The following is an 18863-nucleotide window of genomic DNA, read 5'->3' on the forward strand; positions in this document are numbered from 1 at the left end:
GCTAGTAGGTAAGATATGTAGTTTATCATCTGGTGATACATCTTACACAGACAAATTAAGCAAGCAAGGCATACAGAGTACTTTTGGGAAGGATTGGTTCTTTCTTCAGTATTTCTGGAGCATCTACCATGAATTGTACTTATAAGTATCTACTCTGTGTCAGTGTGCTAAATGCTATGGGGCAGAGATGAATGCATTTACTCCTTTGTTAAATATTTATTAAATGTTATCTATGTGACAGTCACTGTGCTAAGCCATGGGGACACAAAATCTCTGCCATAGTGGGATTTCCAGACTAATGTGAGAGTCAGACATTTAACAATTAAATACTCAGAAATAGCAGCTACAAACCAAATAACAGCTATGAATAGAATGTAATATGTATGTCTCCTTAAATTGGGGCATTAGAACAGGCATCTCTAAGGAAGTAATATTTGAACTGAGACCCAAATAAGAGTAAAAGATATTATAAACAGTTGTTATAAACTATTGAAATTAGAGAACTATGGCATTGTCACAGGAGATGGGCAACTAGATCAATGTAAGAGGACAGGGAGGCCGGAACCGAACTCATATGTAACAACTAATACATGATGGTGATGGCATTGCAGGTTAGTGATCAGGTGTGAGCAATACAATAAATGTTACCAAGACAATGCATAATCCATACAGAAAAAATTAAACTGGATCCCTACTTCACATCGTACACAGACATCAATTCTGAGTGACTGAAAAACCTAAAAGGAAAAAACTTTAAGTCTTGCCAGAGAAAATATAGAATATCTTGACCTTGGGTAGGAATAGATAAGTCACAAAAAGCACTAACCATAAAGGGAAAAGACGGAAGATTGATACATTTGACCACATTATGATCACAAACTTCTATCCAAAGATGGAGGGAGAAAGAAAAAAACACTATGGAAGAAAAGAAGGATGAGTAGTTGCCGACCAGGAGGAAACGTTTGTAACTGATATAATTGGCAAAGAAGCAATCTCTAAAATATATATGACCCCTAAAAATCAGTGAGAAAAAGACAACTCAATACAAAGATGGGCAAAAGTCATAAGCAGGCATTTTTTTTTCAAAGAAAGAAACTCCATGAGGAAAAAAAAAAACTTAAGATGTTCAACCTCCTTAGTAATTAGGTAACGAAATTAGCTCATAAACCATCATTTTACGATTAATAGATTGCCAGAAGTAACAATGATACGCTGGCATGTGCAAGTGTTGGGGTGGGGGGCTTCCATTATGCACGTGCCTGTGGTGGTGTGTGGGGCTGGGAGTGGAGTCCATTTCTTGGCTTCTCTGTCTTACTCAGGCCCAGGAGGCAGGGATTTACCCTTGCCACAGGCGATGGGAGAATTGATGGGGGAAGGGATCACCAAGGTTCTGAAATTTGCTGTGAAGTCCCCCCAAAGCTATCTATGCCTGCCATTCTGCACCCTCTTTGGGCTTGTGTTGGGTACCTATCATCTTTCCCAACAGAGAATGAATGAATGCTTTGTCCTCTTTAACTCAGTCACCGCCCCCCTGCCCACCCACCCCGGCGCCCCGCAAACATCTGGTCAAGGACTAGGCTCAGAGTAGGAGCTCACTATGAATGTCTGCTCTATATATTTCTGTGCTCTCTGAATTGGAGTGGATTCCCATTTCTTTGACCAGCAGAGCCTTCCTCCAGCCTTGCCACAGGTGTAAACAAGCAAGCAGAGGAAGTTCTCCACCAGAGCTGCTCAGAGTGCTGGGCGAGAGGACCAGGATGCGGAGGCAGCCACGTAATAAACAAGGGATGTTAAACTCGGAGCGAGGCAGCCCCCAGCTCCCAGCGCGGGCCTCAGCTCCGCCCTGGAAGCCCCTGGATTGGGGTCCTGGGGACAGGGCTGGAGCAGAGCCGGAATCCCACGAGAAAGAAGCTTCGGAACCCTGGTCCTCAGGGTGGGGGCGACGGAGGGGCCCACCGCCCGTCCTGGGTGCCCGTTTCCCGGCCTAGCTCCAGCCGCCGGGGTGCTCCCCGCCTCCCAGACAGCGCCCCTTCGACATGTTCGGCTGCTGGTTCCGGGTGGGTTCCCAGCACTGGGGGCCTGGCGGGAAGCGGCCAGAGAGGCCAGGGCGGGAGCCGGGCAGAGTCCGCCGGATCCCGCAGATCTTGACCGGCCTGGGGCGGTGTCACCCCGCCGGCCAGGGAGGGGCTGGCACTGGGCGGGGCGGAGCCTGAGAAGGCCCAGCGTGGGGCGGGGATCTCCCGGCGTGAGAGGACGGCCGGGAGGACCTTTCCCAAACCCACCCGGGCCGGCGGGCGTCTCGCTGGAGGGGTGGCCGGGTGGGGGGGCGGATGCGGAAGCCCCGCGGAATCCCTGGCAGGTGAGTGCCAAGGCCTCACTGGCCTGCCTCGAGGGATGTGGGTGTATCCCGGGTGCTAAGGTAATGCAGTATCCCAAATCGGCTGGGGCCCTCGCTTGGTGGCAGGGAGAATGCCTTTCCCACTCGGGTTTGAGTAGATGAGTATAAGGCACAAGCTTGAATCAGTGGCCAAAGAATGGAGAAGAGGGAACTGAGTTCACAGACCAACTCCTTGCCCAGCGGGCAGTATGTATTTAAAGAGTAGCAATGATAAAATGCGTTAGTCTATGGGGAAGGGGCGGGGCTTTTTATGAGGGAGTGGGGTGCTACCCCCTTTTTATCCATTTTTGGTCCTTAATGTCTGGTCCTGGCTACCAATGCTGTGCTGTGCTTAGTCGCTCAGTCATGTCCAACTCTTTGCAACCCCATGGACTATAGTCCACTAGGCTCCTCTGTCCACGGGGATTCTCCAGGCAAGAATACTGGAGAGGGTTGCCATGCCCTCCTCCAGGGGAACTTCCCAACCCAGGGATCAAACCCAGTCTCCTGCACTGCAGGCAGATTCTTTACTCTCTGAGCCACCAGGGAAGCCCAAGAATACTGGAGTGGGTAGCCTATCCCTTCTCCAGGGGATCTTCCCGGCCCAGGAATCAAACAGTGGTCTCCTGCATTGCAGGTGGATTCTTTACAAGCTGAGCTACCAGGAAAGCCCAGCTACTAATCCGTGTGTCATTTAACATGCTCATATAGTAAAATGAGGACTCAGGGCCTGTTGGAGGTCAGATTCATTGCCGTCGTGGTCTCAACTGGTTCCATCTGTTTTTTTCTTTTTTCCTTTTGTGTGTGCATATAACTTCATCTCTGAACCCTTCAACTTAAAGATTTATGTCCACTCCTGCTAAGGGTGGGTGGGGTGGGAGTTGGCAGGTTGCGAGCAAGGACACTCTTGCTAAAAGTGGGAGTTGGTGGATTCTATGCAAAGACCTGGAGCAGCTCTGATACTCACCCCACCCCTACCTCTGCCTTAGCAGGAGGAGGGAGGAGGGGAGGGGAGCCCTACACCTCTTAGATGTCAACAGCTAATCCCCCCTCTTTAGCTCTGTCCCTGAGGATTGAGGCCTTCATTCCAAATCGTGTATTAGAAGCACCCCCTCCACCACAGGGGAGAGACTTCCAGAGCTTGCACCCTTGAGTGTAGCCAAATAGAGACAGATGGGCTTGAAAGGTCTGGTGACATTAGCACTCCTGGGCCATCTGGCTGGGAGCTTAAAACCTCCCAGCTAGTCTGAGCTGCAGCGGGCCCCCCCCCCACACCCCAGGTCCACCTGCCTTCCGTTGTGGTACCTTCACTTCTGCCTAGTCTCTTTCAGGCTCAGTCCAGCTTCACACATGCCTTTGGTGTAGAGAGGGTTCCACTGTGCCTGAGGGCTGTCCTGCCCAGGGCAGGCAGGACCTGAGGGGCCGGCTCACATTGTCCGGTAGGACCCGTCCCTGCTCTTTGCTGTCACTGTTATTGGGCTCACTGTGCTCCTGCTTGCCCTGAAGAGCAAGAACGTGGTGAAGAGTCGTCACATCACCTTACAGAACTCTGATACCAAGTACCCTCTGCCTTTGATTGAGAAAGAGGTGATGGGCAGACCTCCCCCTCTGCTGTCAGGGGTTGGGGTGGGTGATGTGAGAGGAAGATGAGGTGGGGGGGCATGTGGTGGCTGGGGAGGCCAGGGCAGTGGGGTGGGCATTCGTGGCCTCTGGTTTGCTCCCCAGAGCATCACATGTCTATGTATGTGTGTGGAGAGCTCCTTTCCCAGGCATCTGAGCTGCCCAGCAAGACTTCCAGAAAGCTGACAGAGCCTGTCTCTACTTTATCAGCAAATCAGCCACAATACTCGGAGGTTTCGCTTTGGACTGCCCTCCCTGGACCATGCTTTAGGGCTTCCTGTAGGTGAGTGGGGTCTTGTCATCACCAGGACCTGGGTGTTGCGGGCACTCTGCTCCTGTCAGAAACTCGGCTGAGGTGCAGAGGTTACCCTGCTACCTTTATTGAGCCACATAAGCTCAGAGAGGTGGGGAGATAGGCTGGGGGACAGTCCATTCCCTTTCTCATTGTTCCATTTGGGCTGACGCAAAACTGATACTGTAATGAAAAGAAGTGACTCTATAGTCAGAATGTCTAAGATCCCATTGTCAGCTCCTTGCTGGGCAACTGTAGGCAAGTCCCTCACCTCTCTGAGCCTTTGTCTATAAAATGGGGTTTCCCAGGCCTGTCTGCTACTGGTGGTATTGTGAGAAGTGACGGATGGATGTGAAATTCAAACTGTGAAGTACTGTGCACTTGGGAGGGATGGGAGGAATTGATGTTCCCCTACTGTAGGGAGAAAGGCCCTGAATGTTTGGAGAGGCAGAAGGAAATTGGTGTCCCCCCCCTCACCCCAGTACATGGATTCTCGGCAGGGGCTTCAAATCCATGCACAGAAAGAGGCACCCATTGTGGGTAGGAGCCTGCACAGTCCTAGAGTTCTGCGTTAATACCGTTTCTAATCTGTACCACCAGGCTTCCCAGGTGGCACAGCGGTAAAGAAGCCACCTGCCAATGCAGGAGATGCAGGTTTGATCCCTGGGTCAGGAAGATCCCTTGGAGTAGGAAATGGCAACCCACTCCAGCATTCTTGCCTGGAAAATTCCATGGACAGAGGAGCTTGGCGGGCTACAGTCCATAGGGTCACACGGAATCAGACATGACCGAGCAAACAATCTGTACCACCATCAGATGGCTGAGTCAGCCTTAGTCTCTGCTAGGCCCAGAGCCTGAAACTTTGTACAGACTGCTAGTGCTGTTTGCCTTCCTGGTGGAGATCCTCATCCAGAGCCTGCTTGTCCTGTGTGCAGGGGACAGAACCTTGATGTCACCTCTTCAAGTGAGGAAATGACCCTCCAGGCAGCCCGCCTGGCCCCTGGGCCTCCTTGCTGCTTCCTTTCTTCTCCAGCCCTGAGAGCTGAGTGTCAGCTTGCTTTCCAGCCCTCTGCCTGGCCTCTGAGGCCAGTCCTATTGGCAAGAATGAGAATCTTTGAGAAGTAGAATTTCTTAGAAACTGTCATGACCCACTCTCCTCAGTCCTGGTGTGGGTAGTGCACAGTTAGTGGAAAAAGTAGTTTAGAGGCTTCTGGGAGAGTCGGCTGTGAAGACTCAGGGAGTCTTCATGCTTCCCAGCTCTGCTGAAATGAAGCTGGTTAGAGATGGGGGCTCGGGACCAGCTGTGCGGACCCATTTTCTTTGAGGTTTCTGCCACGCCAGGCCCAGGTTGTCTGCATCTGAAAGAGCCTTTCTGAGGTTTCCAGCATCAAATGAGTTCTCAGCAGGAAGCTGCTGCAGGTGTTTATTCCTGGGTATCCCTGGTGTCCAACCAGGCCACAGCCAGAGACACTGAGCCTGTACTTTTTAAAATGTTATCAAAGTAAAATTGATTTACAATGTTCTGTTAATTTCAAAGTGACACGGTTTTATATATAGAGATATAGATATCTTCTTCATGTTCTTTCCCATGATGATTTATCACAGGATATTAAATATAGTTTGCTGTGCTATACAGTAAGACCTTTTTGTTTGTCCATCCTAAGCCTGTTCTTTCTTAACCCACAGTCAGGCCTCAGGGCCCCTCCATCCTTTCCGTCCTTCCCCCTGGATTTCTGCTTCTGTCTGCATATGCTGTCCATCTGTCCTGTGCGCACACAGCTTCTCCTCCCTCAGATACTCTGGCTCAGAACTTCCCCTTGCCTTTGCCTCTTGCCATCTCTTGATTGCAGCTTTTGCCCTCACCACTAATTGCCTTAGTCACTTAAGTCTCCCAGGTTGGATCCAACAGAAACCTGAGTGGCCCAGCTCATCATGTGATGCAGGATCCATAGGATTCTGGCCACTGTGGTCTGCTCATGTCTACCCTGGAGAGGCAAGCTTCACTCTGCCCTTCAGCAGAGCCATGGGCCAGGGAGACACAGTGCTTCTGTTGGAACTCATGGTCTATGGATATCTAAATCCTGAGGCTTCACATACCTGTGAGTCCAGGCCTGCTCCATCCTAGGCAGCAGGATACAGAGGAGGGGGCTGTGATCCATTCATAGACCCCAGTGATACATCCAGTTTAGAAAGAAGTGACTTTATGAAGGAAGCATGTTTTGCTTTAAAACAGAAACACTTTTCTATAATTTTTAATACTCAGTCTCCAACTTTAGTTAGCACTTCCTGCTCCACAGAGTACCTGGGCACAGTAAGCCCACAACAACAGTAGGTTTCTGGTAACTGAAACTCACAACTACACTATGACGGAGTCAGGGCAGGTATATGGGGTGAAGTGACTTGTTCAGCGTTGCATATGTGGTGATAAGGGCAGGCCTAGGATCCAGGCATCCTGGACTTGGACTCCTTCCCTTCTTGGTCCTCCTCCCATGCACCCCGCCACACTATGCACCCCCCACCGCCCCACCCCTCGAAGCTCAATCCTTTAGAGCAGGAGTCCCCAGGCATGATCAGGCACTGGTCCATGGCCGGTTAGGACCCAGACTGCACAGCAGGAGGTGAGTGGTAGGTCAGTGAGTGGAGCTTTGTCTGTATTTACAGCTGCTCCCCATCGCTCACATTATTGCCTGAGCTTTGCCTCCTGTCAGATCAGCAGTGGCATTAGATTCCCATAGGAGCCCCAGTCCTAACCCTAAAGTCAAGGTGGAATAGCCTGAGATTGCCACTAAATGGAAATAAAGTGCACAATAAATGTAACGTGCTTGAATCATCCACAAACCACTCTGCTGCCCCGGTCTGTGGAAAATCTGTCTTCCACAAAACCGGCCCCTGGTGCCAAAAACGTTGGGGACTCCTGCTTTAGAGAAATCCTTGGTCCTGCTTAGGCTGGCCCTGCTCAGTCTTAACATTTGGTGTCTTTTCTGTAGGTAACTATGTTCATCTCTTGGCCAAAATTGACGGTGTTGTGGTGGTCAGGGCTTACACGCCTGTGTCCAGTGATGATGACCTAGGCTTTGTGGACTTAATCATCAAGGTAAAGGATGCCTGCCGCGTCCAGCTGCCTCACTGTCACAAGCCTGTTCAGGGTAGTGGGTGGAGAAGGGGAGCATGCCCTGGACAGGGCTTCCTGGCAGTGTCATTTAACAGTGAAGCTGTTGTCCTAGTGAAGTCTTCAGGGGTTGCTGAGAGCAACCGTGAGCACAGTGGATTTGTTCCTCACAGTTTCTGGGAGCAAATATATTCCTAAGTTGTATGTGGCTGCAGTCTCGGGTCTAAAGATGTGAAAACTGTGCTGCTTTATTTTTCAGATCTACTTCAAAAATGTACATCCTAATCACCCAGAAGGGGGGAAAATGACTCAGTACTTGGAGAACATGAAAATTGGGGACACCATCCTTTTTCAAGGGCCATCTGGGTGCCTGTTCTATCATGGGTCAGGTACTGGGAGCTTCACACTAGGCCTCCAGCTGGGAGGAATATCCCCACTCTTGGTACATCATTCTAGAAAACTCCTAAGATTTGAGTCACATGGACTTGTCCTTGAAGTCTTCATACATTCATAAACATACCCACTTTATGAGATTATAAGGTTCATGAAGGTAAGGGGGTGATTTGGTATTTCCTCATCACTGTATCTCCAGCACAATGCCTGATACACAAAAGGCACTTGGCTATTGCTGAAAAATGGATAACGGGTTGATGAATGGAAGGAATGCACACTCATCCATTTACTCACACACTCATCACTTACTCATTCACTAGCATGGGTGAGAGTGCTGTATGAGGCTCCATGTTAACTTCAGCGTATGCCTTCCTCCTTCCTCAGGAGAAAAGATACAATTATTCCCTAAGAATGCCCCAGCTGTATTCCCACTTTGGGCCCTGGTGGACCAGGGCTGGCTGAGGGGACCCAAGATGATGTTTGTGCACGTCAAGAGTTGTAGACATCAGAAGTACCCTCTTGTGATTTCAGGGAAGTTTGTATTCAAACCATACAAAACGAGTGAGCCTGAAACTAAACTGGTGCATCACCTGGGAATGATTGCTGGGGGCACAGGTAAGAGGCTACTGGGGGCTTCATCCACAGGGTGAACCCTGAGACCTTTCTCACTTTGGAGTCATGGTCCGGAAGAGGTGATGTAAGAGATTCTTCCCCTGGCTGTTTGAAATGGGGATGCAAAGTCAATGACAGTTTTTGACTCTGACCCTGGATGCCCTGCTCCCCTTAACCAACATGGTGGCTACACCAAGAGCCCCTGGAGCTTCTAAGGTGAGTTTGGCGGGGGGGGCAGGCTGAGCCGGCCCACACATGAGCTCCCAAAGGCTCCTGGATCCTGTTCAAGCCTGATGTTCCCCAGCCCTTGAAAAGGAATGCCTGAAAGATGATAGCAATCATGTAATGTGAACCACTATATGCCAGGCACCATAATGGGCATTTGAAAGAAAGACTCACATTTACTTGTCATTGGTTCTGTTTTACAAATGGGGACACTACAAAGCTCAGACAGTGAGGGAGCTGGACGTAAAATGCAGTCCAGTTTCAAAGCCGATGCTGCCATGTGAAAATGAGAAGGGCTTTTGATGGACTGTTGCTTTAGAAGAGAAAACCAAAATGAAGGGTAGTTCTGCACTTTGAGTTCTGGGCACAGAAGTGGGAAAAGTAATCGAGATCAAGGAAACCTGTGAAGCTGCTGCAGAGCAGGGACTGTGAGCCTCAGAGGGGAGGGAAAGCCAGCCTGCCTGCTAACTGTGTTCCAGGGATCACGCCCATGCTGCAGCTCATCCGCTGCATCACCAGGAAGCCCAGTGACAAGACCGTGATGTCCCTCATCTTCGCCAACCAGGTCAGTTCTGCTGCGTCAGCCCTGAGCAGGAAAATAATGTCCCACTGTTTGCGGCCCCTCCGCACTCACCGAGCTCATGCTGCTCTGTGCCTGCGGCTGTGGAAGGGCTTACAAGCAGGGCCGCTAGCAGCCAGAGAAACTGAATCTAGGCCTGTTTTTCCATTTTTTTTGTTTGTTTTTTTAATTCTGTCTCCCCAACCAACCATAAGCACTAAGCTTTCCTTCTTTAATACATAGTTCTGTGCTTTTCCCCAATATAAAATCATAGATGCCTTTAGTGGAAATTTCAGGAAATAGAGAAGCATTTAAATAATTTACTTCATTTTTTTGTCTCTGTCCTATACGTGCTGTATAGTCACAATTATAGTTTTTCATTTTCTTCCACTCAACATTACCTCACAGGCATTTTCTTCTCATTATTACTCTTTGTAAATATTTTTATCAGTCTGTATCAAGTTGTACCATCATTTAGTAAATCTCCTTCTCCAGACTATTCTCAGTTTTCACAGTTATAAATGATACAGTGATGAATAACTGTGCCTAGGCTTGATCACAGTTAGATTATTTTCTTATACAGAATCCTAGACTTGAAATTGTTAGGACAAGGATTGTGACGAGTTTTAAGGTCCAGGACTCGTGTGCAGCAAACCTCTGAGCCTGCAACATATCTTTTGGCCTTGCTCACTTTCCCCAGTGGAGGTTGCAGCTTCTGTCTTCCTCTGCTGTAGTTCTCCAGTGCTGTAGATTACATATAGTGTCATATATCACTGCCTTAGCCCCTCGCATTCCCTGTAGGAAATCCTGGGTCATTCGAGTTTGCCTTGCCTGGCACTCAGGGTGGATGCAGGAGCTGGGCCGGATGCCCAGTGCTCAGACACAGCCTTCCCGGTGGAGGGCGGTCACCCACCGCTTCCCCACCGCTTCCCTCCACCAGAGGGTGTTTGTTGTGCCAGAGCCTCAGCAGAACTTGTTGCCCCAGAGTCTGCAGGTAGCACTCAAGCTAGAACTGGATGACTAGCGCGGGAACGTGCGGACCCACGTGCTCAGTGTGGGGAACAAGGAGGATGCCCTGGAGGAGCATGGCTCATGCTGCTTTTTTTTTTTTTTCCCTAGACAGAGGAGGATATCTTGATGAGAAGAGAGCTTGAAGAAGTTGCCAGAACTCATCCAACGCGGTTCGGCCTGTGGTACACGCTGGACAGGCCTCCTGCTGGTATGGGCCCGTTTGTCCCCACCATGGGTCAGCTCCAGCCTTGGACCCAGCCAGGAACTGTCCCTGGGTTGGTTGGTTGCTTGTGAGCTAGGTGGCTGAGGCCATGGGCTATGTCCCTACTGGGAAATGCAGGAATTTGAGGGAGAGACGATTTGGGCTGCCTTGTTTGTAAGGGCAGGAGAGGGTAGGTGTCCAGCGTCTCAGTGGCTCTCCACACACTGCTCTGTGACATCAGAGGGATCCCTGGGTCACGTTAAACACCCACTCCACACAGCATCCCACAGAGTCAGCACTCACTGCATCCAGTACGGCCACTTACCCCTTCACCTGGCACCGGTCACCTCACCTAGGACAGCAGTCCTCACAAGCTGAACCGCAGACAGCGGCTGCAGCCCCAGCCAGCACCCGGTCACCGCAGTGCACGCCGCACCCCAGAGCCCGCACACTGCTGGCTGGCTGCCTCTCCCACACAGCAGTTATGCCTGCCTTGTCATAGAGCTCACTGGCCAGCAGAGGGCGCCACCCAGCTGGGCCGGCCCCCAGACACCACAGCGCCCTCTGCCGGGCACAGTTCCCTCTCTCTGCCTGGATTCACACACGGGTGCATTGGGTTCAGTGCTTACAGCCGGCAGACACCAGCCAGGGACTCCGAATCCCAGCAGTGAGCCTGGGATCTGGGGTAAATACTTAAGAGGGCTGCTTGGACCCACCCACATCCTCTACTCTCAGGTTTCTGCAGAAAACAGTAGCACAGATGTCTAAGCTTTGGCCAACAAAGCTCCCAGGCTTAAGGGAGGGAGGGTAGGAGGCCTGGGGTCAAGGATGCAAACAGCTTTTTTATGCTTAACCTCAGACTGGAAGTACAGCTCAGGCTTCATTACCAAGGACATGATCAAGGAGCACCTCCCTCCCCCTGGGAAGTCCACGCTCATCCTGGTGTGTGGCCCACCACCCCTGATCCAGACAGCCGCGCACCCTAACCTGAAGAAACTGGGTTATACCAAGGACATGATTTTCACCTACTAAAGCCTCTCTTGCTCTTTCCAAATTTGCCTGGTCGTGTTCATGGTTCACAGTGAGCTCAGCTTCACCACGTTAAACTGGGAAGTATCCAAAGACCCCTGTCATGTACCCTCGAGTACGCTGGCACCCCTCTCTTTTGGTGTGGGCCTAAGAAAAAGGTTCTAGAAGCAGGAGGTAAAGGGGCTTCTGGGGCTTCCTTGCCTGGTGAGGTTTGAAGGGACTCCCTTTCAGTATCTTTTCCCATAGTTTAGTGAGATAAAATTCAGTGCAAGGCAGATAGCCCATGAGTGTGTGTCTGAGGGTGACCCGCTAGACAGGTAGAAGGCCTTGGCTTGCTCCACATGTGAACTGACATCTTGTGTGCTTGGGAGGTCAGAACTGTCAAAGATGCTGGGGCAGAACTCCAGGAGAATCCAAGTGGGGTCACGTCAACGTCTGATAATTTCTCTTGACCCCCTTCTTTCTAGAGTGTGGTTTCTAAGGTCAGACCAATTGGAGTGCTCAGGCACTCTCCATGTGCACTCTTCCTTCTCTTGTAGGAGACTCTTGAAATGCGAATGGTGTTAAAAATACACATCAGGGCAGTAGTCAAGGTGGGCCCCAGGAATCCTAGGTTCCTTGTACTTGGCACAACAAAGGGAGGTAAGAGGTGTGTCTTTGTTAGCATCCTCTAAATGCCAAGTCCTATTCTGGAGTGGTGGGTGGGTTAGGGGTGGTCATTACAAATCCCTGTATATTAACTTTGTATCCTGCAACTTTACTGAATTCATTGGTGACCCCCAGTAACTTTCTGGTCATGCCTTTAGTACTTTCTATATATAGTCATCTGCAATAGTGACAGTTTTACTTCTTTTTCAGTTTGGATCCCTTTTATTTCCTTTTTCTTTGATTGCTGCAGCTGGGACTTCCAAAACAGTTGGATAAAAGAGGTGAGAATGGATCTCTTTGTTTTGTTCCTGATCTTAGAGGGAATGCTGTCAGCTTTTCACTGTTGAGTATGATGTTAGCTGTACCTAGCCATGAAAAGCTATGTATAGCCTTTATTATGTTGATGTATATTCCTTCTATGCCCACTTTCTGGAGAATTTTTATCAAATGGAGGTTCAATTTTATCAAAAGCTTTTTGTGCATATATTGAGATGATCCTGTGGTTTTTATTCTTCAGTTTGTGAATGTGGTGTATCACACTGATTGATTTGTAGATATTGAAAAAAATCTCTGCAGCCCTTGAATAGTTCCCACTTGATCATGATGTACAATCCTTTTAATGTATTGTTGGAGTAGGTTTGCTAGTATTTTGTTGAGGACTTTTGCATCTATGCTTATCAGTGATAACTGTTTTTAAATTTCTTTTTTGTGGTAATTTTGTCTGATTTTTGTTATTAGGATAATGGTTGCCTCATAGGAAGAGTTCAGATGGTGTTCCTTTCTCTCCAATTTTTTTTGAATAGTTTCAGAAGGGTAAGTGTTATCTCTTCTCTAATGTTTCATGTGTGAAGCCATCTGGTCCTTGACTTTTTGTTTGTTGGGGGAGATTTAAAATTACTGATTCAAATTTCAGTCCTGGTAATTGGTCTGTTCATATTTTCTTTATTCCTGGTTCAGTCTTGAGAGATTGTACCTTTCTTTGTTCATTCCTTCCAGACTGTCCATTTTGTTGGCACATAGTTGCTTGAAGAAGCCACTTATAATCCTTCACATTTTTTCATTTCTGATTTTACTGATTTAGGCCTCTCCCTTTTTTTTCTTGATGAGCCTTGGAAAAGGTTTAGCGATTTTTGAAACTAAAAGAACCACTTTTAGTTTCATTGATATTTTCTATGTTTTTGTAGTCTCTATTTATTTCTGCTCTGATCTTTATGATTTCTTTCCTTCTGCTAACTTTGTGTTTTGTTCATTCTTCTTTCTTTAATTGCTTTAGGTGTAAGGTTAGGTTGTTTGAGAACTTTTCTTGTTTCCTGAGGTAAGCTGTATCACTATAAACTTCCCTCTTAAAACTGCTTTTGCTGCATCTCATAGGTTTTGGAACATTGTGTTGTCACATTTGTCTCTAGCTATTTATTTCCTCTTTGATTTCTTCAGTGTTCCATTGGTTGCTTGTCTCTTTTAACAGTCTTTAAGTCTATTTCATCTGTAAGTATTGCTACTCCAGCTTTCTTTTGATTTCTATTTGCATGAAATGTCTTTTCCCCTCCCCTCGCTTTCAGTCTGTGTCCATAGATTTGAAAAGAAGCTCTTGTAGGCAGCAAATACATGGATCATCTTTTTGTGTCCATTCAGCCAGCCTGTGTCTTTTCTTTAGACCATTTACACTTAATCAATATATATTTTCTTACTACCATTGTGTTGTTTTGGATTTGTTTTTGAAGGTCTTTTTTTTCCCCTTCTTTTGTTCTCTTGTGACTTGATGACTATCTTAAGTGTTACGTTCAGAGTCCTTTGTGTGTATTTATATTATAGATCTTTGGTTTGCAGTTACCTCAAGGTTTTTGTACAGCAGTCTGTATGATTAAATTCCTGATCTCTTTCAACTGCATTTTAAATGCCCTGCATTTGTACTTTCCCCACCCTCACAATTGCTCTTCTTGATATTTTGCATCTAGTTGTTTGATATATCCCATAACTGCTTATTGCGGATAGAGATGACTTTACTATTTTTGTTTTTTATCGTCCCTACTAGCTTTGCGGGAGGCTGATTTCATACCTTTACTGTATGTTTGCCTTTACTGGTGAGTTTTTCATTCCATGATTTTATTTACACTGGCAGCCTTTTCTTTTTCCACCAGAGACGTTCCTTTAACATTTGTTGTAAAGCTAGTTTGGTGATGAATTCTTTTAGCTTTTGCTTGTCTTTAAAGCTTTTGACTTCTCCTTCAAATCTGAATGACAGCCTTGGAGAGTAGAGTATTCTTGGTTGTGTTTTTCCATTTCACACTTTAAATATATCGTGCCACTCCTTTCTGACCTGCAGAGTTTCTGCTGAAAAATTAGCTAATAGTTTAATGGGAGTTCCCTTCTTTAATGTTATTTGCTGCTTTTAGTATTTAATTTTTGTCATTTTGATTACAATGTTGGTATGTTTCTCTTTGGGGCTCTCTGCATTTCCTGGACTTGGGTGACTATTTCTTTTCGCAGGTTAGGGAGGTTTTCAGCTATTATCTCTTCAAATATTTTCTCGAGCCCTCTCTCCTCTTTTTGGGACTCCAGTAATGCAAATATTAGTGTGCTTGATGTTCTCCCAGAGTTCTCTTAAACTCACCTCATTTCTTTTCATTCTTTTCTCTTTTTTCCTTTTCAGCAGTGGTGGTTTCCTCTGCCACCTCATTTTGTCTGAATTACTATTTGTATGTAAGTGGTAGGTTAGTGACATTTCTTGACCTTGGAGAGTGGCCTTGTGTAGGAAGCATCCTAGCAGTATATTCCTCTCCTTACCCAAGCTGTATGTTCTAGGATTCCCCCTGAGAGGGCAGCATGGGTCTTTATGTTGTGGTAACCCAAGGAGGCCCAGGGCTAGTGCTGGCTCACTGGTGGGCAGAATCAGGGTCACAAAGACTCTGGGGCTGTTGCCCACCTGCTGACTGATGAAACCAGTTCCTGGCAGGCACAGCTAGTTCCTGAAGTCTGGCCAAGGACCCTAGAGCTTGAGATCATTGGTTCCTAACACAGTTGGGCATGGAACCTGGGGTGTCATGAAAGGTTGTGTTGGCCTATTAGTGTTCAGGGCCCACCTGGTCCCAGGGTACAGTCTGGCCTGCGTTGGGGAATTGTTTTTTTGCTTTACCAGCCAGGTCTTAGCCCTCCGGTGCGTTGGGCTATGTTGAGGGGTGAACCCAGAGGCACTTGTGGGCTCTTTAGTCTTTAGACAAGGCGCCTGTCTGCTGATGGGTGAGGCTGTGTCCCCACCCAGTTGCTTGGCCTGAGGTGGCCCAGTGCTGTTGCCTGTAGGCCGCGGGGCAGGGTGTGGTCCTTGAGCTACTAAGCCAAGCTGTCAGCTGCCACCATCAACCATGTTCAGGCTGCCCGGGTATGGCTGCCACTAGTGTCTCTGTCCCCAGGGTGAGCCACACCCACCTGCTTCCTCTCCAGGAGACTCTCCAAGGCCAGCAGGTAGGTCTGGCCCAGGCTCTTAACAAATTCCTTCTTTTGCTCTGTGTCCTGGTGTACATGGAGTTTTGTATGCGCCTTTCAGAATGAACTTCCCTGGTGGCTCAGATGGTAAAGTGTCTGCCTACAATGCGGGAGACCTGGGTTCAATCCCTGGGTCGGGAAGATCTCCTGGAGAAGGGAATGGCAACCCCCTCCAGTACTCTTGCCTGGAAAATCCCATGGGCGGAGAAGCCTGGTAGGCTATAATCCATAGCATCGCAAAGAGTAGGACTGAGTAACTTAACTTTAAGAATGGAGTCTCTATTTGCCCCAAGCTTGTGGGGCTTCTGCAGTTAAGCCCCACCGGCTTCAGAAACAACTGCTCTGGAGAGCTCATCTGACCAGAGCCCTGGGCTTGGCAGCCTGACGTGGGGCTCAGAACGCTTGCTCTTGTGGGAGAATCTAATATAAGTTTTCCCTAGTCTGTGGTCACTTACCCTGGGGAGGTGGTATGGGATTTGATTGTATCCTTGTATCCAAGTCCATCCTTCCCACCTGTTTCGTTGTGGTTCCTTCTTTATGTCATTAACAGGAGAAGATTTCTACAGTCTTTTTTTTTATCGATGGTTGTTCTGCAGATAGTTGTGATTTTGGTGTGCTCGTGAAAGCAGGTGAGTTCTGGGTCTTGTTACTCTTCCATCTTGGCTGCTCTCCCCCATGCTGAGCCAGAACTCATGTGTGGATTTTGTCCTCCAAGTTACAGATGTGGCAATTTAGACATGAAGCTGTTGTCCCTAGATCATTCAGCCAGTAGGTGGCAGAGCTGGGCTTCAAACTTGAGTTTAACTCCAACTTGTTTGCTTTTTGCAAAAACTGGCATAGTAGCAGCATTGTTTGAACTTGGTGTCACTGGATTTCTTAACCACGTGTATATGTGGATAGCGGGGCAGAGTGAAGGGATACAGGAGATAGAGGAAGACAGCGCGAGAGAATTCTCTGAAGTACACTGGTGCAGTACCCACAGGTGGCGTAACACAGGTCAGCCTCTCAGCGGGCCAGTGGGGGCTGGGGGAGATGGTGGCAGCTCAGCCTTCATCCGTCCACCTGTTGAGTTCATCCTCAGAGAAAGACACAGTGATGGGCACTGCACGATGAGTAAGGTAGGTCCTCCCTCCAGATGTTTCTTTTAAACACACATCATGCCATGCCTGTCCCCTGCTTTAAACATCTCACTGCTTTCAGTAGGCCCTCCCTGGACACCGTGTATCTCCAAGGTCAATTCCGGGAGGCTGGCTTACCAAGCCTTTCTTGATCTGGGCTCCAGCTGACCTCACCAGATCCTTGCTTCCTTGGGCCTCCTTCTCTGACCCAATTCTCTGGCCCAGTGGTCCTCAACTAGAAGGGAGCTATTGGCATCTAGAGGGAGAGACCAAGAATGCTGCTGAACATCCTAGAGCACACGGGATGGCCCCAGCACAGTGACTTACCAGCCCCGAATGACAGCAATGCAGTCAAGAAGCTCTCCTCTTGTCATACCAACTTCAGGTACTTCCTTGGACGTGCTGGGATGGTTCAGGTCCATCTGCCTGGAGTGCCTTTCCCCTCTGGCATACTTGACTCTGATTCATCTTTCAAAATTCAAGTATCACCTCTTCCTTGGAGCCTTTTCAGTCCCCCTCCCCAGCCCTGCGTTAACAATGACAATTTGCTCTTTGGGGCTGTAGACACTTCTATTGGAGTATCTGTAACATTCAGCACACGCTCCTGTCTGAAACAGACCTGTACTCCCACACCAGACCATCCACACCCCCAGGCAAAGACCTTGACATTCATCCCTGTATCCCCAGTGCTCCTTGGCCCAGAATGGAAGGTATTTAGCCTGCACATATGAGGGAATGAGAAGATGGGGAAAGGTCTTACTCTTGTCTGTACAGGAACCTGTCCATACAGGTGCTCAGTGAGTTTGTGTTGAGCATGGGTGGAGAAAGGTTACACACTATTTCAAGGAGAGCCAGGAAGTGCTCAGGTCAGACAGCACCATGGGATGGAGACCTCCAACCCTCAGTGAAAGCTTCCTGAAAGAGGCTCGGGCTGACCTGAACCTCAGCAGACAGGATCCAGCCTTGTGACAGGGAGTAGGAGAAGAATGCATTCTGGTGAGGGAAAGGTAGGAACAAAGCCTAGAGCATGGGTTCATGAATGCTGAAGATTCAGAGAGGTCTTGGGTGCTAAGGCTTTTGAATGATAATCTGTGGTGGTTGTGGAACTGAGTTCTTAGCAGCATAAAAACAGTGCTTTGGGAAGTTCCCTCCAGGGATGGTGTAGAGAACACCCAGAGGGGACCATCTGGAAAGGAAGGGTGAGGGACCCCCCTGAGGAAGTTAGAGAGATGAGGCCAGAGCTAGAGGCGCTAGAGGGAGGAGTTAGGGCCATTGCTCAGGGGGAAGGATGATTGTGTGGCCGCTGAGCAGGTGCCTTTCCCTGAGGTAGGACATACCTGAGATGTCTTGCAGTGGAAAGGGCCTTCCACTCGAGGGAGCTGTTTGATCAGATAAATTGCCTCTGAGGCTGACAAGGGAAAGGCCGCAGAGATGTCTGCTCAGATGCTGGGAGGCCCCACAGCCCTGAGCACCTGAGACGCCACTGCAGAAAATGGCAGCCTTGTTGAGGGAGTCCATCACTCCTTCCCTGCTGGCGCTCCAGCCAGATTCCTGGGAACGGAAATGCACTACAAGCTTCCATACGGAAGCAGCCCGGGAGGAGGCTTCCTACCACTTCAGCCAGCTCAGAACATTCAGAATTTTTTTTTTCCAGCAAAGCTTTTGTGACTCATAGCCCTTCCCCCCTTTGGTGTAAGAGTCCCCAGCTGTCTCTAGGGATGGCGTGAGTCATTGAGTGTGTGTGGGCTTCTCACTGCCCTCCCTGCAAAAGCACTCTACAGTCCACTTATAAAAGTACAAAAGGTACAGAAGCTGTGGTGGAGAGCACAGCACAGTTGAAAACCTGTGGGCCACCTCGTGGACATCCGTTCCACAGCCTCGCATTGTCCTGTCAGCACCCACGTCGGAGATGCCCTGGGGCCCAGTCTGGGCTCTGTGGGTGGCCATGGGCCAGCTTCCCATCGAAGCAGACTTGGGACCCACACACGTGCCTCTCTGGGCTGCCAGCCATGAAGAGAGTCATCTCCAGTCCTCAGATCTGGGAGTGGCCAGGTGGGAGTCGGTCAGCAGCTGGTCCTGGCTCAGCATCGTCTGAAAGGACACGGCCAAAGGCCCCGCTTAACAGCGTTCAACAGGTCACGGCTGCCCTGCGGCTGCTCCATGGGGAGCAGCAGGGTCCTGGGTTGGC

At 48.9% G+C, this 18863-nt stretch overlaps 2 protein-coding genes across 13 annotated transcripts in view; one reads left to right on the forward strand and one right to left on the reverse strand.

Moving 5' to 3' along the window:
• Positions 1-1757: 1757 nt before the first annotated feature.
• Positions 1758-12569, forward strand: LOC122701827 (NADH-cytochrome b5 reductase 2). The gene is made up of 10 exons (XM_043915185.1): positions 1758-1968; positions 2070-2359; positions 3821-3964; positions 4208-4280; positions 7277-7383; positions 7658-7787; positions 8323-8406; positions 9108-9193; positions 10307-10406; positions 11260-12569. The coding sequence occupies exons 1-10, from the start codon at positions 1758-1760 to the stop codon at positions 11430-11432; spliced, it is 1398 nt and encodes a 465-aa protein (XP_043771120.1). The 3' UTR covers positions 11433-12569.
• Positions 12570-13692: 1123 nt separating this feature from the next.
• PPFIBP2 (PPFIA binding protein 2) overlaps positions 13693-18863 on the reverse strand; it is a 161860-nt gene continuing 156689 nt past the window's right edge. For all 12 annotated transcript variants that reach the window (XM_043904032.1, XM_043904057.1, XM_043904023.1 and 9 more), the window contains one exon: positions 13693-18766. In XM_043904032.1, the coding sequence (XP_043759967.1) occupies positions 18695-18766 (72 nt within the window). In that variant the 3' untranslated portion in view covers positions 13693-18694. The remainder of the gene's footprint in view (positions 18767-18863) is intronic.

Source organism: Cervus elaphus, chromosome 1 (assembly GCF_910594005.1).
Source record: "Cervus elaphus chromosome 1, mCerEla1.1, whole genome shotgun sequence".
Classification (NCBI taxonomy): Eukaryota; Metazoa; Chordata; class Mammalia; order Artiodactyla; family Cervidae; genus Cervus; species Cervus elaphus.